The sequence below is a fragment of the Rhamphochromis sp. 'chilingali' genome, assembly GCF_963969265.1.
Source record: "Rhamphochromis sp. 'chilingali' genome assembly, chromosome: 2".
In the NCBI taxonomy this organism is placed as follows: domain Eukaryota; kingdom Metazoa; phylum Chordata; class Actinopteri; order Cichliformes; family Cichlidae; genus Rhamphochromis; species Rhamphochromis sp. 'chilingali'.
The window spans coordinates 9,823,245-9,843,599 of NC_137930.1; the positions used below are offsets into that span (position 1 = coordinate 9,823,245).

The 20,355-nt window shown below is 38.0% G+C and overlaps 1 protein-coding gene and 1 long non-coding RNA gene across 2 annotated transcripts in view; one reads left to right on the plus strand and one right to left on the minus strand.

The window, feature by feature from the left end:
• The window catches only part of necab2 (N-terminal EF-hand calcium binding protein 2), a 165,123-nt gene that overhangs the window by 106,535 nt on the left and 38,233 nt on the right, over positions 1-20,355 (plus strand). The window contains exon 9 of the mRNA XM_080874714.1: positions 14,301-14,357. Coding sequence (XP_080730840.1) covers positions 14,301-14,357 — 57 coding nt within the window. The remainder of the gene's footprint in view (positions 1-14,300; positions 14,358-20,355) is intronic.
• Positions 6,930-9,093, minus strand: LOC308391919. Its single transcript, XR_013970726.1, has 2 exons — positions 8,088-9,093; positions 6,930-7,705 (listed from the first exon to the last, which is right to left on the minus strand). It is a non-coding gene; the product is annotated as an uncharacterized lncRNA (long non-coding RNA).

Here is a 20,355-nt window from a genome sequence, read left to right on the forward strand (position 1 = left end):
GTGAAACTTTCTTTGCGGGAAAGACAAAACTGAGAGCCATGCTAGGCTCAGTGAGAGACTCTGCTCACCCCTCTGCCCCAGCGATGGCAGTCCCTCACCAAGCTCGATTTCTGTTCTTTGTCTTGATTAAAGAATGTTAGCTACCGCTCATCGCTTGTCTGCAGGCTTTATTAAATGGAAAACTTCCACAACAACCTCTAAACAGTGGTTTATGGCTTTTTGTCACCTGCAACACCATGTAACACTTGGATGTTAGATTCTTTTACCAGTCAGTGTTGTTAGCCCCAACCCCCAGGCTCCAGCTGTCTGAGCTCTAACCCTGGCTGCCAAATGTCCCCCTGAGGCCTTTGTGCCTTTTACCACCAGACTAAGTTTGTAGTCCTGTCTACTAATATTATTTTATTTTTTTATTATAGCACAAGGTTCAGTTAGGTTACTACTTTGACTTCCTCAATTTGAGCACATTTCTGACCCGATACTTTATCAAGCTTTTACTCAAGTGTTTTTGACACTAGCAGCTGTACTTCTACTTAAGTGAAAATTGCCTGCAATTTTGCCACCTCAGTTGCCACTTTTCTGGAGTTTGTACACTTTTTATATTGAAACGTTCAACGTTTTACGTGTTATCCTTGATCACAGTTCTAAACAAGTTAACTTTCTTCACTTCAAAGTAACCCAAAAAAAGAAACTATATGTCCAGTTCTCTTTACTCCAAACCTGGTTTAAGGCTATGCTGTTGTTGTGATATGGCCATACAAATAATATTAAGTTTAATTAATCTTAAAAAAAAATGGCTGCTTCATGGCTACCTGTTCAGAGAATTTGCAGACTTTTATGGAAACTGTCACAATGTAACACTCTCACTGTCAAAACATGGTTGATCCATGTTTCTATGAACACTGATTAATATATCAACAGCTCTGAAAATCCTTTTTTTTAAAGTAAAGCAGAACAGGATCTCTGTATCTCTAAAAATCCCAACAAAACTGGCAATCACCTCTAAACAAATGGAAGTAGTTTATGGATCTTTATCACCTGCAACACCATGTAACACCTAGATGTTAGACTCTTTTACCATCACATTTGCAAGGGTTTATGTGTTATCCTTGATCACAGTTCTAAATAAGTTAACTTTGCTTGACATAAAAGTAGCCCAAAGAAGACAAATATATGTCCAGTTCTTTTTTACTCCAAACCTACTGATCGGAAAACATTATGTGATGCTGGAAGTTTTCATCCTATCCATCTGCAAAACAAGTTTACCTGTAAGCCAACACATTAGACGTAAGCAAATTTGTGAAATTCCTGAACAATGTGCTTTGTGGAGTAGCAGTAGTACTAGAACTAGTACTAGTAGTCCTAGTATTCTGCAGCAACCAGGCTTCAAGAGTGATCACTCTTCTGGCTTTCAAATGGTGAAAACATGTCACAGTCTTAACCGCAAATCAGAAATGTTGGTAAATTTAAAAAGGAATTTAAACGTCAGCTTTGACATAGACACAGACTTTATTAATGCCACACTCAGGAAATTCACATGTTACACATGATTTAGCTCACCTGCTAAATCCCCAGAGCAATAACCCCATCAGCATCATTAGCCTGAGTGTTGATCCTCCAGGTGAGTGAGTGGAGTTGAGTGTGTGTGTGTGTGTGTGTGTGTGTGTGTGTGTGTGTGTGTGTGTGTGTGTGTGTGTGTGTGTGTGTGTGTGTGTGTGTGTGATCAGAGGTGAAGCTGCTTTCTGCAAAGTCTCATCAACAACATCTTTAGAAACAAACATCAACAACCAGGAAGAGTCTAAAAGCACTAAATATGAAACAGACCATTTACCATACCCAACACTGAGCTCCTGCACAGTCAGATGGAGTGAAACATAATGTCCCAGTGGTGTTCTGTTGGATTTAGCAGGTGAGCGTTGTTGCCAGTCAAAACCTTTTTGGAAACTCTTTACAAGAATCAATGTAATTATTTGTTTTACTTGAATCAAATGTATTGGTTTATATACCTGAAATAAAACTTTTTTTTGGAAACCCGTTACATCAAATAAAACTTTCTTGGAAAAGCATTGCAAGAATCAATCGAGTTATTTGTTTTACCCCATTCAAATCTATTGGTTTCATTACATCAAATTAAATAATTTTGGAAACCCGTTACATCAAATAAAACTTTTTTGGAAAAACTTTACAAGAATCAATGTAATTATTTGTTTTACTTGAATCAAATGTAATGGTTTATATACCTGAAATAAAACTTTTTTGGAAACCCTGTACATGAAGTAAAAGGTTTTTGATCTTGTAAGTTCTGGCTTTAATATTTTCAGCTGATAAAGTGAACTCGTGCGGGTGTATTGTGACTGCTCTATCACAATGTATAATTTGACTTGTGAGGTACACACAACAAGGCCAACAAGAAAAAGTGAATTAGAGATTCATTACAAAATACAAAAAATAAAAATAAATAGTGCACAAATTTAAAACAAGCAAAACACCTATGCAAGAGTAACTACTAATGATTTACAAATACTTGTCATATACAACCAATACACTCAGAGAATTTTACCATATCAGTATAAAGCTCTCTGTAATTCCTGGACAGTTCGTGAAATAATTTAAAATTAAATCTGCACTTCAGTTAACTATTCTTTTTTAACAACAGGTTTATGTCTTAGATCTACGGATACAGCTAAAACACTCTGCTTGTATAATGCTATATTCTCTCCCAGCTTATCCTTTTCTCACAACAGGGTGATTCCCAAAGTACGAGTCAATAAAACAATCACTCTAAAACCAAGAACAGAAAGATAAAGTTGCAAAATAAAAGATTAAGGATTGTGTTTTTATAGCATGTAGTAAACTATCCCCTTTTTCTAACACAGAGTTTGTATGAAGTTCACTTTATCAGCTGAAAATATTAAAGCCAGAACTTACAAGATCAAAAACCTTTTACTTCATGTACAGGGTTTCCAAAAAAGTTTTATTTCAGGTATATAAACCATTACATTTGATTCAAGTAAAACAAATAATTACATTGATTCTTGTAAAGTTTTTCCAAAAAAGTTTTATTTGATGTAACGGGTTTCCAAAATTATTTAATTTGATGTAATGAAACCAATAGATTTGAATGGGGTAAAACAAATAACTCGATTGATTCTTGCAATGCTTTTCCAAGAAAGTTTTATTTGATGTAACGGGTTTCCAAAAAAAAGTTTTATTTCAGGTATATAAACCAATACATTTGATTCAAGTAAAACAAATAATTACATTGATTCTTGTAAAGAGTTTCCAAAAAGGTTTTGACTGGCAACAACGCTCACCTGCTAAATCCAACAGAACACCACTGGGACATTATGTTTCACTCCATCTGACTGTGCAGGAGCTCAGTGTTGGGTATGGTAAATGGTCTGTTTCATATTTAGTGCTTTTAGACTCTTCCTGGTTGTTGATGTTTGTTTCTAAAGATGTTGTTGATGAGACTTTGCAGAAAGCAGCTTCACCTCTGATCTCACACACACACACACACACACACACACACACACACACACACACACACACACACACACACACACACACACACACACACACACACACACACACACACACTCAACTCCACTCACTCACCTGGAGGATCAACACTCAGGCTAATGATGCTGATGGGGTTATTGCTCTGGGGATTTAGCAGGTGAGCTAAATCATGTGTAACATGTGAATTTCCTGAGTGTGGCATTAATAAAGTCTGTGTCTATGTCAAAGCTGACGTTTAAATTCCTTTTTAAATTTACCAACATTTCTGATTTGCGGTTAAGACTGTGACATGTTTTCACCATTTGAAAGCCAGAAGAGTGATCACTCTTGAAGCCTGGTTGCTGCAGAATACTAGGACTACTAGTACTAGTTCTAGTACTACTGCTACTCCACAAAGCACATTGTTCAGGAATTTCACAAATTTGCTTACGTCTAATGTGTTGGCTTACAGGTAAACTTGTTTTGCAGATGGATAGGATGAAAACTTCCAGCATCACATAATGTTTTCCGATCAGTAGGTTTGGAGTAAAAAAGAACTGGACATATATTTGTCTTCTTTGGGCTACTTTTATGTCAAGCAAAGTTAACTTATTTAGAACTGTGATCAAGGATAACACATAAACCCTTGCAAATGTGATGGTAAAAGAGTCTAACATCTAGGTGTTACATGGTGTTGCAGGTGATAAAGATCCATAAACTACTTCCATTTGTTTAGAGGTGATTGCCAGTTTTGTTGGGATTTTTAGAGATACAGAGATCCTGTTCTGCTTTACTTTAAAAAAAAGGATTTTCAGAGCTGTTGATATATTAATCAGTGTTCATAGAAACATGGATCAACCATGTTTTGACAGTGAGAGTGTTACATTGTGACAGTTTCCATAAAAGTCTGCAAATTCTCTGAACAGGTAGCCATGAAGCAGCCATTTTTTTTTAAGATTAATTAAACTTAATATTATTTGTATGGCCATATCACAACAACAGCATAGCCTTAAACCAGGTTTGGAGTAAAGAGAACTGGACATATAGTTTCTTTTTTTGGGTTACTTTGAAGTGAAGAAAGTTAACTTGTTTAGAACTGTGATCAAGGATAACACGTAAAACGTTGAACGTTTCAATATAAAAAGTGTACAAACTCCAGAAAAGTGGCAACTGAGGTGGCAAAATTGCAGGCAATTTTCACTTAAGTAGAAGTACAGCTGCTAGTGTCAAAAACACTTGAGTAAAAGCTTGATAAAGTATCGGGTCAGAAATGTGCTCAAATTGAGGAAGTCAAAGTAGTAACCTAACTGAACCTTGTGCTATAATAAAAAAATAAAATAATATTAGTAGATAGGACTACAAACTTAGTCTGGTGGTAAAAGGCACAAAGGCCTCAGGGGGACATTTGGCAGCCAGGGTTAGAGCTCAGACAGCTGGAGCCTGGGGGTTGGGGCTAACAACACTGACTGGTAAAAGAATCTAACATCCAAGTGTTACATGGTGTTGCAGGTGACAAAAAGCCATAAACCACTGTTTAGAGGTTGTTGTGGAAGTTTTCCATTTAATAAAGCCTGCAGACAAGCGATGAGCGGTAGCTAACATTCTTTAATCAAGACAAAGAACAGAAATCGAGCTTGGTGAGGGACTGCCATCGCTGGGGCAGAGGGTGAGCAGAGTCTCTCACTGAGCCTAGCATGGCTCTCAGTTTTGTCTTTCCCGCAAAGAAAGTTTCACACTGCCTTGCTATCTTTTACAGTGGAGAAAAGACAAAAAGACTCTTCCTGTGGAGTTGTCTGCTTCCCCCCAACTTCCTTACCAGACCCCACTATCTGTTAAACTGTTTAAATGGAGTGTGAGGCAGACATGCTAAAACAGTGACCTAAAAGCATTACCAATAAACAATGGGATCAATACATAAATGAAAGAAATGCAGCTGATAAAAAAGCCATAAACTACTTTCATTTGTTTAGTGGTGATTGCCAGTTTAGTTGGGTTTTTTTGAGACACAGAGAGTGAGAGATCCTGTCCTACATTACTTTAAAAAAGAAGATATTTTCAGAGCTGTTGATATATGAAGCTCTGAGCATTGAGTGTTGCATTGTGAGAGTTTCAGTAAAAAGCCTGCAAATTATTGCATTTATACTGGAGAGCAAAGAAAAATTAAATTCTACTTGTACTATGGAAAATCAGTTTCATAAAAGCTACATAAACAGAGCTGAAGAAGACTGTGTTTGTAAAACTAGCGGTAACGTGTGAGAATTATAAGTTATAAGACTGTTTCTGCTATCGATACAATTTGTGTTGTTAATCCTAAATGATTCACGGTGACAACATCATAAGAACAAGGTCATTTTACTCCACACACACACATTTGGAAAATCACATAGTTTGACCATAAAAATTCCCAGAATAATTAGTATTTGAGATTGCTGAAGCAACATCACTAAAGAAAAATATCCTTGCATGTCACTTTCGTTTAAAAATATAAAAAATGTGAAGTTTTTTTTTTGTAAAACATAAAAACAACAAAACTTAAGACCTTAAGAATCTCCTTATGAATTTTGTGAATATCTAGATCATTGGTGTTTGGATTTGAGGGTCAACAGGGCGAACACTGAGGCTGGGTATTAGAAATACAACATGGCAACATGAGACATGTTAACTCTGAGAACACTAACATCTAGATTAAGGTGTGAGAGGTAAATACATAACAGAAGCTAAAAAGGAGTTGCTTGTCTCTAGATTATTTTCAATTTATTTTAACTAAACTGATTTGAACACGTTTAATGCATTATACAAAAAAAGGTTCATGATATAGTTCACATGATCTAAGCAAGAGTGACTCGGAATCTCAAATGTTAAAGTACACTTACTGATTGTACTTTTACTACATGAGCTAATGTAGATGCTCTAAAAGCACGCTGGCTGAAAAAGAACCACACGTTTGGAGAAACTGTGCTGTAACTTCTCATACTGTGAAGTTTTCTGACAAAAGTGAATTGAAAACTTATGCTGTACAGCTTACTAAGGGGTCCTTTGCTGGGCCATGTGCAATTACACAAAAGAACAAGTTAAATTTCACCATAACATAACACAACCTGATTTAAAACACAGTCTAACATCAACATTCTTGCCCCTGAAAATAGGTCAGGATGGCCGAAAAATGTACTTTAAAAATGAGATTTTCTTTTTGTTTCATTGGAACAGTAAAGTACCATTACAAAGAAATGAGTACACCTTTGTAGATATCACTGATATGGAGTTTTTCATGTTTTACATACAGACTTTCTCATTTAAACCATGGTGACTTAAAAGTTTAGCAGCAAGACACTTGTTTCCTTTGTTCCATCAAACATTTCTTTCAGCCATCTGTGTTTATCAGAGCGATATGTGACTAATTTTTTATTGAATCACCAGAAAGTACACAAATACAAGATTAAATATTTTATTTATTTATCAAAAGATACATAATTACACATTGATACAATGAATAAGGTGTCTATAAAAATTACACATGGTGTAAGAAAAACATTATAACATACAAATAAGTGTTTTAAGATAATCTGACATACTTTAAAAGCATAAGAATAAAAGTTTTTTAAAAAAAAATCATGTTCTTTGATGAACACATTACATATATCACATTTTTTAAAGCATAACGTAGGGTGTTCACAAAAACAGTTTTATGATTACTTTTTCCACAGTGCTTGTATGCCTCTTGCAAAACTATGTACTTATCACCATATGACATAATAACTCACGATTATGCAAGACCAGCCATGAAATGTCCGTCGCTTCATTACAATCATTTGTCCCCGCTGCTGCCCTCAGACCCAGTCTTCTGTACTGTGGGGTAAAATTGCTTTTTTGGTGGTTCATAAAAAATATCTCAAAAAGCGATGTTAGTGAGGGGACCAGAAACACTGGGTTGCAGAGCAGTTGGTAAGGACTTGTATATTTCTGGAGAGTCTGCAAAAGCTGTCTTGCTCGTGCTCCTGATTGGATATGTGGAGCCCGGCTCTGATATCTCACTGGTGGCAGCTAAAGGTAGGCATGCCTTGGAGGCGGAGTTGGTCTCGGGCGCAATCTTTCAAACGAGCCTCACGGCATTTCAGGCAACCTCAGGCCGGAAACAACATCCGGTCACTCGCGGTCAAAATCCACGCAGAGCTGGTGTTTCGCAGGGATCAGGTTAACACATCTGGGTCTAAAAATATAAAGAAAAACAAAAAGAGTTTTAAAACACGCAAACTAGCAAAATATCAAAGGAGCATAACATAACAATAACAAGATGATATGAGATACCCGATGAGGCCATGATAGGTGATGTAGACATGTAATGTATAAACTTTTACGGGAGTTAAAAGTGGAGCTTATATATATTTTAAAGTGTATTGTACGTGGGATAGGCTCCAGCGCACCGCGCGAGCCTGAGAAAAGGATAAGTGGAGGCGAATGGATGGATGGATGGTGTATTGTACCTGTTACAAACCATTGTGATATTTATTTATTTTTTTAAATGAAAGGATTGACAGAATGGTAAAAAGGAAAATGCAAAAATGTAGTTAGAGAGGAAGATTAACACTTACCGAATGATATGCGGATAAGGAAAGAGACGCAAGTTGCTGTTGAAATCGGCCGCTCCCTATGCGAACTCGCAAGCAGTCTGAGCGGTTCCAGTTGTTGATATGGCTGAAGGCAGGGGTCTTGTGGGAGCTCGGGGGTAGTCTTAACCTGAGCGGGAGATCATAAAAATCGGACCTGGAGCGGATTGGCTAACCGGGGTGCGAAGGGAGCGGTGCAATAGTTATGTGATTGGCAGCGGGGCGAAGTAAGGGGGGGAGTTGGTCTCCGGCGCAAATTTCGAACGAGGTAAGCAGCGCATTCGGGAGCAGAGCGGGGAGCGAACAAGCAGGAAAAAATTGTGCTCTGCAAGAAGTTGTGGATCGGAGATTAAGAGCGAGGTAGAACTTAGAGTGTGCGTTGAATTTTAGAGGTTGCTAGTAAGAGGGAAGTTTTTGAAGAAAAAAGACTAAGGATTTTCCCTGTTATCGAATATAAGGTTTTGGGAATAGAGGGGTAGCTAACAAGTTATTCTAGGGATTTGGAGAAATCGCGGAGAATTTTTTTTTTAAAGGAGTTTTGGCTTTGTTTGGCTGAGCATGAAGGGAGCCGCGGGGCGCTGAATTTGAGAAAAAAGACTAAGGATTTTTTCAGGATTTTCCCTGTTATCGAATATAAGGTTTTGGGAATAGAGGGGTAGCTAACAAGTTATTGTAGGGTTTTGGAGAAATCGCGGAGGGTTTTTTAAGGAGTTTTCCCTGCTTATGTTTCTAAGGAGGGTTAGGGTTAGGGGATCGCGAGTTTTTTCTGAGTATGAGTTTTATTCTAAATCTACAAATGCATATAAATCGAAATAAAGTTTTCCCCCAAGGCATGCAGCATGTGTTTGTGGCCATACTGAACGTTACAAAAGCACAAGTTTAACTAAACAATTTTAATATGGTTTAATACATTTTTAAACACATGAGCACGGAGCCCGAGAGAGCACGGTCCGGAGACACAGACACACAGCCTCGGGCGCGCGCGCGCGCACACACACACACACTGACCCGCCACCAGATGGCGTTTTTTGAGCATAAAAAAATAAAAATAAAAATTTAATTGCTTAAAGAAATAAAAGAATGCTATATTTTGATATATAAGAAACTTTCTAAATAATCAATTATATTTTTAGGAATATCATATTTTTATGAATATCATATTTTTAGGAATATCATATTTTTATTACTTAATTACTTCCTACTTCCGGAGCTCATGAATAATTAATGACCTGTCAGTTTGACGAGAGGGGTATAATATCACTCTCTCATGGAATTTTATAAGATTCAGGCGGTTTAATGGTATGTTGCATTATTTTTATGCATTATATTCATAATGGTCAGTTTTACTATCAAATATAAAACACTTTAGTGTCACCATGCAAAAGAAATAAAACATAAATTAAATAAAACCACACACGAAAAATAATAAATAATCGACTGAAGGCTCTGTGAACAAAACTTAAACACTGGGACAAGGCCTCAGAGTCTCTACTTAACAGGTGGACATAATGCCACATTAATGCTAGAAGATAACAGCCAAAGACTTCCAGACAGCAGATGTGGCACCGCTGTCTTTGTTCAGTGTTTTTGGTACATCTTTGCTCTTCTCTCTCTTTTCTTTATCCTTTCTTCACTGGTGTTGGATGTCGCATGATTAGGATGACAAATGAGATCTGAAATGATCACAAATTGGGGTAACTAGAAGTAACTAGAAGTTTCCAAGTAATACTAGTACTGCGTAAATTTCATTTACTTAGAAATCTAAAATAATTTGCGTATCTGTTTTCAATTCAGTGTGATGCCTTTTATTTTGGAGGTTTTGCTGAAATCAATTTTCCACCTTGATAAAATTTTGATTTCAGAATAGAAAAGAAGACAAATTACTCGTATAATTACACTTGGACCAACAACAGGGAACAGCAGAAATCCGCTGCACGTGAAAAAGAAAATAGGTCACCAAACTTTTCTGTTGGAAAATGAGCTTTCAGAATAATGAGAGCTATAGAAAAGCACATGAATAGGCATTTTCTGCTGGATTAAATTTACAGAGGGCTGTACAGAATACTGCAGAAATCATACTGGATCAAAACAAAAGCTTTGTGGAGGTGTCTTAAATGTGTCTTTGCCTCTCTGTTTTGTTGAGTATTACCTGCACAAGTTTTAGTATTAAGACTGTGCAGGTGTCTGGAAGGAGAAGATATTATCACACTGCGTCGGAGTGAATCATGAATTGTTTACTCAATGAATAATAAGCCAGCTACACACTGAGTGATGCTGTACATGGTGAGATGAAAATAGTGTCTTACTTTGGCCCCTTTGCCTGGATATCACAGGAAATCCTGTTACCTACAAACCCTCCTTAAAGTGGCAAAATCATGGAGCCTCTGTTGCTCAGTCTTAGTTTCACATTCTCCTACTGTCATCCTTTTTCCTTACTTACAAAATATCATCATTTATTAGTCTCCGTGCACCACAGACCAGGAAATTTTGCTTCCCTTGAAAACATCCCTCTTAGGATAATGAGCTTTCATTGTAGAGGCTCATATGCAATCTCTCCTTTTATCAGCAAAAGTATGTGATGTTGTGTTTGATAACTTGATTATAGCCACATAAATGGCAATGCTTATGCTCACTTTTTAACTATTTTTTAAAATTACTGTCAAGTTGAATGTGAAAAAATAGTAAACTATTACAGTTCTGTCTTATAATCTGCAACATCTTCAAAATTTTTAACATCTTCAAAATTTTCCACATTTAGGACACATCGCATTCAGTTTGCATGTTGAGATGCAGACATATACACTATGTGGATAAAAGTACTGGACCAATTACGGCTTACACCTGCAGGAGCTGCACAGACAAGGACACCAATGCCATGAAGCTCCTATGCACTCTGTGATCCCACTCTGGAATTTTACTTGAGTTGTTGGCGTTCCGAAATGCATTAGTACAACTTGCAGTTGACCGTGGAATATATGGGAAGGATGAAATTTCTTCATCCTAATACAATACCACACTCAAATTCAGCGACCTTTTTACGACAACTCAATTTTTCATAAATGTTTGTAAAGTCAAACTGCATAGCTAGGTGCTTGATTTATTTACACCTGTAACAACAGGACTGAAATCACCTGAATTGAAAGACTAAAAGGTGTGGTTGTCCACATATATACCATATATATGTGAACATATATATACCACAGATAACCAAATTTTCTTTGACTGTGTGCAATATGGGCAAAGAAAAGAATGGAAATCATACCCTGACTTAACACAAACGTGACTCTAGATGTCAGTTGACATTGCTCATTAACTGCAAGACATGTAAAAGGTAACCAGTGCTGCAAACATTTTGCTAATTAAGACAGTGAATCTGTTTACAATATTTCCACTAAAACAACTTTGTTTCAATTACAATCAAATATATACTCTGAATCTTGATTTCCCCTGCGTACTAAAACATAAAGGTAATTATATCTTATCTTAAGTATATTTTGGGGAAATGCATTTAGCTTAAAATTTGTACTTTTGTGTTTTTCCTATCCAACTTGAAGATCAGTAGTTTTGTAGCAACAAAGGATCACATGCATGAGTGAAGGCTTATCGGTGTTCATCTGGGACAAGATTTAGAATAGAATAGAATGGAATTTAACTTTATTATCATTGCACATGTCACAAGTACAAGGCAACAAAATGCATTTTGCATCCATCCAGAAAGTGCTTTAGCAAAAATATAGATATATTACAAAATATGAATCTATTATTGAACTATCTCAGATGCATTACTGCAAGATTTCGCCAATAAGAAAGTATGTCAGAATTTACCCTCTCCTGTTTCCCTGATAGAAGCAACGGCATGCAAATGACCAATAGAAGCCCAAGCAGACAACTGAGCTGATGGAATCAGTTGGAGAAACTTTTCTTCACTCCTCAAAGATGACTTCTTCAGTCTCAGCTAACTGCAGGTTTCATATCTTTCGCCATCTTACAATGCTGTGGTTGCTGCCATTCCCCAACTCTCTATGAATGATTCTCATGGCCACTGATCAATGGTCATAACAGTTTGCATACTAATGATCACGAAACAGAGCTGGTCAGTTGGTCAGTGGTGCTAATTTTGCTCTCTATGCAAATTTTAAGGAAACCTCCAGTCACCTAAACCTGATGGATGAGTGACGAAACTTCCTGGGATTTCCCTACCTGGCTGATTGAGCATCTTTCCTATCTTTCTTAAGAACATAAAAAAGTTAATATTATTTAAACCTTTTTTAGATCATGTTTTGGCAGTTTTTTACTGGAAAGATCTTCCAAGTGATGCAGGGTGTAAAAGAAAGCAGCTGATTTGATTTGTAAATGCCTAAACTAATCTTATCTGACAAAATGTAGTGCAGTTCAAACAGAACATTAGTGAGGATAAACAGAGGGCTGAATATTCGACCTTAATTTGCTAAGCAGGCAGACTCACAACTCAAGTGAATGCTAACATGTTAGCTATATCGTTTTTGTGAGGCAGTAACACATTAGCATTGTGAGAAGAGCTTGTTAGTGAGCTTGCATTGCTGAAAACAAATGTTAATGCAGGTTTAATGGAATGCATGCCATTAGTACTGCTGCTTTGTAAAGCACTTTTAAGAAAACAGCAATGGGTAAACAAAGCTGTTTCACAAAAATGTCTTTCAGTGTAGCATGTGCAGTAAGGAAAATAGCAGGCAGTGAGTCTTTTATGTACTGAACAGCCAACAACACACGGCACCTTTCATTTCAGTCCAGCTGTGACCATACTGTGTCACATTAGGTTTAAATCATTCATCCTAGGATTTGGTATGTGTGAGTGTCTGCGTGTCACCTGCCCACTGTGCCGGACGCCGTGATCCTGCTGAGTTTGGTAAAAGTCTCAGTTGCCCTCGGAGCTCCACAGACACTATTCAAACAGTGCTAGTCATCAGTCACCTTGGTGACAGACACCTGCAGCGCTTACTGTGATTTATTAGAGCGGGTTTATATAACGCTTGCTCACAGGCAGTGAAAGTGGAGGGGAAAACTGAAAATCAATGTTGTGCCATCGTTGTACACAGTCACTATACTATTGTGCCACCTGGCTTTGCTCCTGTCTTGCCTGAAGGATATATTTGAACTTAATTTAATCGTGCCTTTCACTTAATTGACCTTTTGCTAAACCCGTCCCCTGAAGCATGGCTGTCTCGTAAGAGCAATGCCCATTATCTAAAGTATGGTCTGATTGTTTTTTGGCCTTTGTAAAATGCACAGGATGAGAAAAAGTTTACTGGCTCATTGCTACGAGGTTATGTATTTTCTGATTCACAGTCGTGATTGGGTAGAAATTTAAACGAAAAACTATTTTTTGCCCGAGTTGTACAGATATTTTGGCTTGCTGGTGTGAACTGAGGCTCTCCCAAGTATCTCTCATCCATAGAGCTCAAGGATGTTCATTTTGGCTTTATAGTCGCTCCAGTTGGGGATGTCGTTCAGGTGGAAATTTTAAAAGATAGCTGAGGGCCTAGGGGATTATTACCAGTTCTTGCTAGCGCTACACTGTAAAACACATTCTGCTCTTTGTTTGCATTTCTTCTTCTTGAATATTCAACTGCTCAGGGGGTGTTGACTTTTTGACTGGTAACCCTTTTTTGTCCTATTTCAGGCTCAGTAGTCTCTGGCACAGGAAGCCACAGGACGTCCCTAAAAGTGTTTGGTCAGAAACTAAACTCTGCTTTCAGGCTTTTTTTAGAGACTGTCTAGTGTCAGAGAGCTAGAAGTGAGAGATCGTCTTTTGTTTCCTTATGTGTAAAATGTAAAAAAAAGAAAAAGAACCATGCAAGACTTTGTAACTAAGGAACTAGAAGGTTAGTAACTTTTTAAAAGAAGAAACAACAACTCCCCTAAATGCTTTCACGTCTATCTTCTTCCCCGTGATGTTCAACAGGATTGGGGATTTCTGTCTTCCATGTTTACATCTTTCATGTCTGCTTCTCTCAGTGATTCTCTCCAATTCCTCCTCGTTCCCTATCTTAATCTGTAAAATACATGTCCTCCTTCTGTGCCTGTCTCTGCAGCATGTCCAGAAAATCCTCATTGTGAGCTGCTAATGTGTGCTTCAAGTTGTAGTAGTAGTAGTAGTTGCTGTCGTTGGTCTTGTAGATTGACATGTTGCTGCTGCTGTTGTTGTGCTTCTCCTTGCAGACGGTCTGGTTTGACCTGCACCAGAGGCTAACAGACACAGATGGCACCACCAGTGCAGTGAGTAGACTAAACACTTTAACGTTGTCCTCTACACTGCAGCACACAGCCTTGGGCCGAGCATCGCTTTCTGCTGCAATACCGTCCTTACACCGCACTACTCTGTTCCTGATGACATACCTATATGATGCAATTACTAGTGGACAGCGCTTATGCATGGCCAGAGCTCTCTAAAAATAGCCCTGCTCTGTATGTCTCTCTCATGGGTGTGAACTTGTGAATTATTTCCCAGAAAATGTGTGTGTTTTGTTGTCTGGAACCGAATAATTTATGGGCACCGAGTATTCTCCAGAAGAACAAATAGAGTCATACATTATCTTATAACATCTAACACCCACAGAGACAATAGCAGGCATATCAGGAGTGCAAGACACATGCAGCATATTCAGTAGGATTTTGTTTGTGATAACAATCAGTGACTCATAGAAAAAACGATCTTCTTTACAAGCCGTATTCGGATTCAGTCATAAATCACAACATCTTCCGTTACAGAAACCCAAATATTTGACACCATTGTCACACACTACTCCAGCTAAGATTGCATATCGCAAACAACACATGTATGCCTGCAGTGAAGTAGAGATAACAGGGTGAGAAGTATGAATGCCTGAAAAGCCAAAAACAATCTTTCTTATAGCAATGTGGATTTATTGTAGTCACAGTTACTTTTCCCTTTCCTATTTTCCCTCGTATAAACCAAAGACATAAGAACGTCCTTCACTAAGGTGTGCTCGTATATGTCTGTTGTTTAGATGGTGTCGTTTGCTACATTGATTCTTGCTTATAAAACAGGCTGAGGGGTTTAACTGGCTTTGGTATAAAGTTACAGTACATTTACACTAGAACAAGCAGCAAATGACCCCTGGAAAAATCTATTCCATGTGGTGTATTTATATATCAAAAATCAATTTATGCCAGTTAGAGCCATTAAGTTCTGTACAGATGCACCACTAAAAGCATGAACAGAGACATGAATATGTATACTTATTTGTGTCATTGTGTAAAGCTGTAAATATGCAGTTTAAAAGTATAAATTACAATCACCGGGCATGTGTCGACAACGCTTCAGTCCCTGGGTTGACCTTAGATTTAAAGAGTAAACAGTAAAAATGACTGCTGAGCATGTCTCTGAAATTCTTATACATTAATACTTAATATGTAAATGGTAAATGGCCTGTATTTGTATAGCGCTTTACTAGTCCCTAAGGACCCCAAAGCGCTTTACACATCCAGTCATCCACCCATTCACACACACATTCATACACTGGTGATGGCAAGCTACCTTGTAGCCACAGCCACGCTGGGGCGCACTGACAGAGGCGCCCCATGTAATGTATGCATTAATTTATTGCATGTACCTGTGAGCTGTAAAAATTTTGACAAAATTGATCAACAGTTCAGAGTGTTATACAGTTGATGATGAAATGGAAAGGCCCTTTGATGTAAAAGTTGAACTCAATAAAAACAAATATCAAAAGTATGACTTACCTTAAAAACCTGCACTCAACCATCCAAAGCAATGGGCAGTACACTAGAGAGGTGAAGAAGAGAGTGCAGGCAGGACAGTTTGTGACAGAAGGAAAGCAGCAAGAGCGAAAGGGAAGATTTACAAGACGGTAGTGAGACCTGGAGGTGACAGAGCTGAAGAGCTTTGTAGACAGTGATCCAGGGTGGACAGTTTTAGAAATGAGGTATAGCAGCAGGACAGGTCAGGGTAAGTTGCTTGAGATAAAGAAGAAAGGCTGAGATGGTTTGGAGATATCAAGATAAGGTATAGAAAAATATAAAATGGATGGTGAAGTTGAATCTGTCAGGAGAAAAGAGGAAGACAACAGATTGGATTCATAGATGTCATTAAGGAGGACATACAGAAGAGGTAGATAATTCAGGAAGCAGCTGAAAGAAGATGGTGAAAATATGAATTAATAAAACAAGGCTGTGACCTGTGCTTAGGGGGCAAAAATATATGAGCGTGCCAACATGTTGACAGGAATTTCGCAGGTACAAGATTTACTATGTTATCAGTCCCGGTTTAGCATGGCATCGTGGCCTTTATGACTTTGTTACAAGGTGCGGACAATTAAAAGACCGAAACAAAGACTCTTGTGCTGCCACTTTTATGTTGTCGAGAGACAACTGGGATTTAGTTGAGTTGTCTTAATCAAGGTAGTGACTCAACTAACCAGCACCACCTACCTTTTGCATCTTTCTATATTTGTCTGCCTCTTCCTTTAGTCCTTTATTCCATTTTTCATTTTAGCATCATGTTGGGGTTGAAGATGGTTTGGTGAACCGTCACTATCTGGGCCCTTTTACCTGCATTTAGTAGTCTGCTTCATCTGTGATTAAAGCCACACAAGCTGAATTGGTTACATATCTGTGTAGGTTCTCAGGACATTCAAAGAAGTCCAGTTGCTTTCCTTTCCAGGTTTTAGGAGCCTGGAAAAGAAAGCAACTGGACTTCTTTGAATGTCTTGAAGAGGCACCTCTAGGATCCAGGGCAGTCCAGTAAATCTTATCTTTTTCCACCTATTCTTTAATAAATACATCTGTATGTAAGTAAAGTAAGTGTGTCAGTGCATATGTTTCGTGCATTTGTGTTTACATATACCCCAAGTTCAGGAAGTTTAACACAGGGCCTTCCTGTGTTTAAGGGTGACCTTTGTAATAATCACAAATGCGCTCTTGCCCTCAGCAGTCAAGCCACTTATGGCTCTCAATTTGCTGCTAGGTAGCCACGAGGGCCCTGACTAACTTGTCCCGTTGTCATGGCCACTGACACAAAAAAAGGTTATTATATAAGAGACTATCCACATGCGAGGGAGAAGTTTTAGAGCCCTGATTTGAAATTTAAATGCAGCTCCAGGAAACACTTTTAAAACGCTTAACAATGTGCAATTATAAAGAGAAGTAACAGGCAAAGGTAAGAAACAGGAAAATTAAACTTGAAAAATAATAGAAACATTTTATGAAGGCATACTTACTTTGCAGTCTTTAAAAAATAGATTCCAGTATAACATTGCGAGGCAATTAAACATAAAAATAGCTACTGGTAATCACCTTGTATAACAAGATCCATTTGGCTGTTTGGTGGCCTGCTTTACAAAGCAAAGTAAACAGTGTCCAGCTGGGACATTTTTGCCTATGAGATAATGGTGTTTGTGCTAACACACAGGCTAGGAAACCACTCTAGTGCAGTCCTCATGGTAATGCAGCGCATGCTTCATCTCACCATGTCAGAGCTTCCAAACATGTGCGAGTATTTGTGTGGAGTTTGTGTACACCCACAGTCAGTTCTTTTAAATGTGAAAACTCACATTCAGTTCACAAACATTTAGACACATTAAACCATTTTTTGAAAATGAAATGAAACAGTTCTTCAGTTCAAAGTGTGCATAGTTTAACTGACGGTTAAACATCATCATGGCCAAATGAGGACGCTGCATTTACATCAACCTACAAAAACATACATGCTTTAACGAAACCTGGAGTTTGTTTACTAAAGAAGATATCCTGAGTTTCATTTTTAACTTGTGACCTTGTGGCGTGTACTGTGCTTTATTGAAACTTTCATCCACAACTACTTTTCTCTTGCACTTCACAAAAGCACTGACCTCATTACAAAACACAGTAACAGTGATGCCTTCTTCTCAGCTATCAGGATGAACTCTCTGACATAGATATAAATGACCTAATTTCCTCCGAGTGATAATTTAGAATGTAAATTTAAAATCACAGCACTGCCACTGTTTTTTTTACTTATTTGTTAAGTCATGGTAAATTTGTCACATGCTATTGTGGTTGTGCAGTCAACTTTGATGCAGTGTAGAGCAGCAGCTTGGAAATAGTTTGAATGCTACTATCAGGATAACAATAGTGTTGTGTTGGGCTGTCTGACTGCATTGAAAGATGGAGTTGAGCCCAAAGAACGGTAAAGATTAATGCACAGCATACAATCCAAGTACGACGCAATTACTTCTTAGATGTGCTGATTAAAATGACAGTAATGAAGCTGACTTTAGCTACACGTTTAGCCTATTACAAAATGCAATGGCAATTTTATTTTAATAGTGCATTTGAACTGCAAAGTCAATGTGCTTAACACAGAAGATAAAAACATAAAAACCTGTGTAGGTTTATGATGTATTAAGACAGTAAAAACAGCAAAAATATAATAAAGCAAAATAAAACAAAACAAAAGCAAACACAAATGCACATTTTGACTGTAGGCCTGAGTAGGGATGGGTATTGATAAGATTTTCACGATTCCGATTCCATTTTTGATTCTGTTTAACGATTCGATTCTTTATCGATTCTCTTATCAATTCTTTTTAAAAAAGGAGAACACTAAGGTTGAATAGCTTAGAACTTTCTTTTATATCTTCTCTTTGAACAAGATAGAAATTTAGGAGTAACATGGCCTTACAAACCCAACAGTGAGATCTTAAGAGATCCAGCCTATGGCTCTTCAATGGGTGTCACAGGGTCCCCAGGAAAAAAAATTGTAAATGTAAAATAATAAAATAAATATTCTTCTGTAGCAATAACAAAGTATAACATAAATTATTCTGTAGCAATTACACAAGAATATCCAGTAATGTCCCTGCCTACAATTAAACACATTCACTTACCGAAAATCGGGGGCATCTGCTGCCGCAGCCTTTTACCACAAACTTAGTCACTGCTCGGTGACATTCGTCTATCCTGGCCTGAAAGGAGACGCTAACGGTAGACTGCAGCGAGAACTGCCAGCATCTGAGCCAGCCAGACTCTGTCTGTCTCTCTCATCATGGTCACCTAAATGCACAGTAATGGCAGGTTTTGTAATAAGGCAGAACACGCTAACACAATATGCACTGTTAGTTGATTATTTACCTGCCGCATTAACGGGAGAGGACGTGCAAACGTTACCGCTGCTGCTGGGTTGAGATTCACGAGTCCGGAGCGGAATTAAAAACATGACATTCATTTAAGGTCATCGCGTGTTTTGTGAGCAAATGCTTTTGCATATTCGTAGTGTTTCCTCTCTTAAATGAAATATCTACTTTGCAAGTATTGCAAGTTGCCCTGTTGTCATCCGTTCTCGTAAAGTAGCTATAATCAAACTTTTGAGCGTCTGAGCTGCTTAGGCGCCGTGTTTCCTGCCAGGTAAATGACGCTCCGCAACGCGGTGACGTCATTCGGGGCGAATGGAATCGATAAGGGAATCGTTTGCAAAAATGGGAAACAATTCCAAGGAATTGAAACAGTGGGAACCGGTTCTCAACAAGAACCGGTTTTCGATACCCATCCCTAGGCCTGAGTAAATTAAAAAGGTTTTGAGTGACCACAATAGCTGAAAGCACCCTGAGCATACTTAGATCTCATTTCAGGAACAGTTAAAACATGCGCACTTGATTAAGTGAAAAACCTGACTGAGCATTTTTCATTCATTTCAGCACATTTTTTTAAATTCTTTTTCCCCTGCTGCAGTCATGGTGCTCACAGGTGAAAATATTATGGATGGATGGAAGGATGGAGACTTATCAACACTTTGTGTAAAAGCAGAGGGCCTACTGTTGTGATTATCAGTGATAAGCCTGTTATTTACGATCTAATACTGAAGAAGAGGGTCTTTGTAACATAATAACAAAAAGCTCCTGAGGAAACTAATCTGAAAATGAAGTCGTAAAAACTGCTGTGGAGTCAGACCATTGTAGATTCACAACTAGATTTACAGGATTGCTTCTAACTGTATACGGTATATAGATGAGACAGCACACTGTGCTGAACAAGAGACCTTCTTTCTTTCATTCGTGCAAAATACAAAGTGCAAAACCGACATGCAAAGAGTCTGTAGAATAGAGGCCTTATAAAGAGGTGGGATCCCACTGAATGCATGGACCTTGCATGGACCTTTGCACACACGTTTAGTCTAATATGAAAATGTAACAAATGTGTAATCCAAGAGGAAAGAAGTGTTCGAGTTTTGAAGGTTCCCTACCTGCAGTCCTGCGTA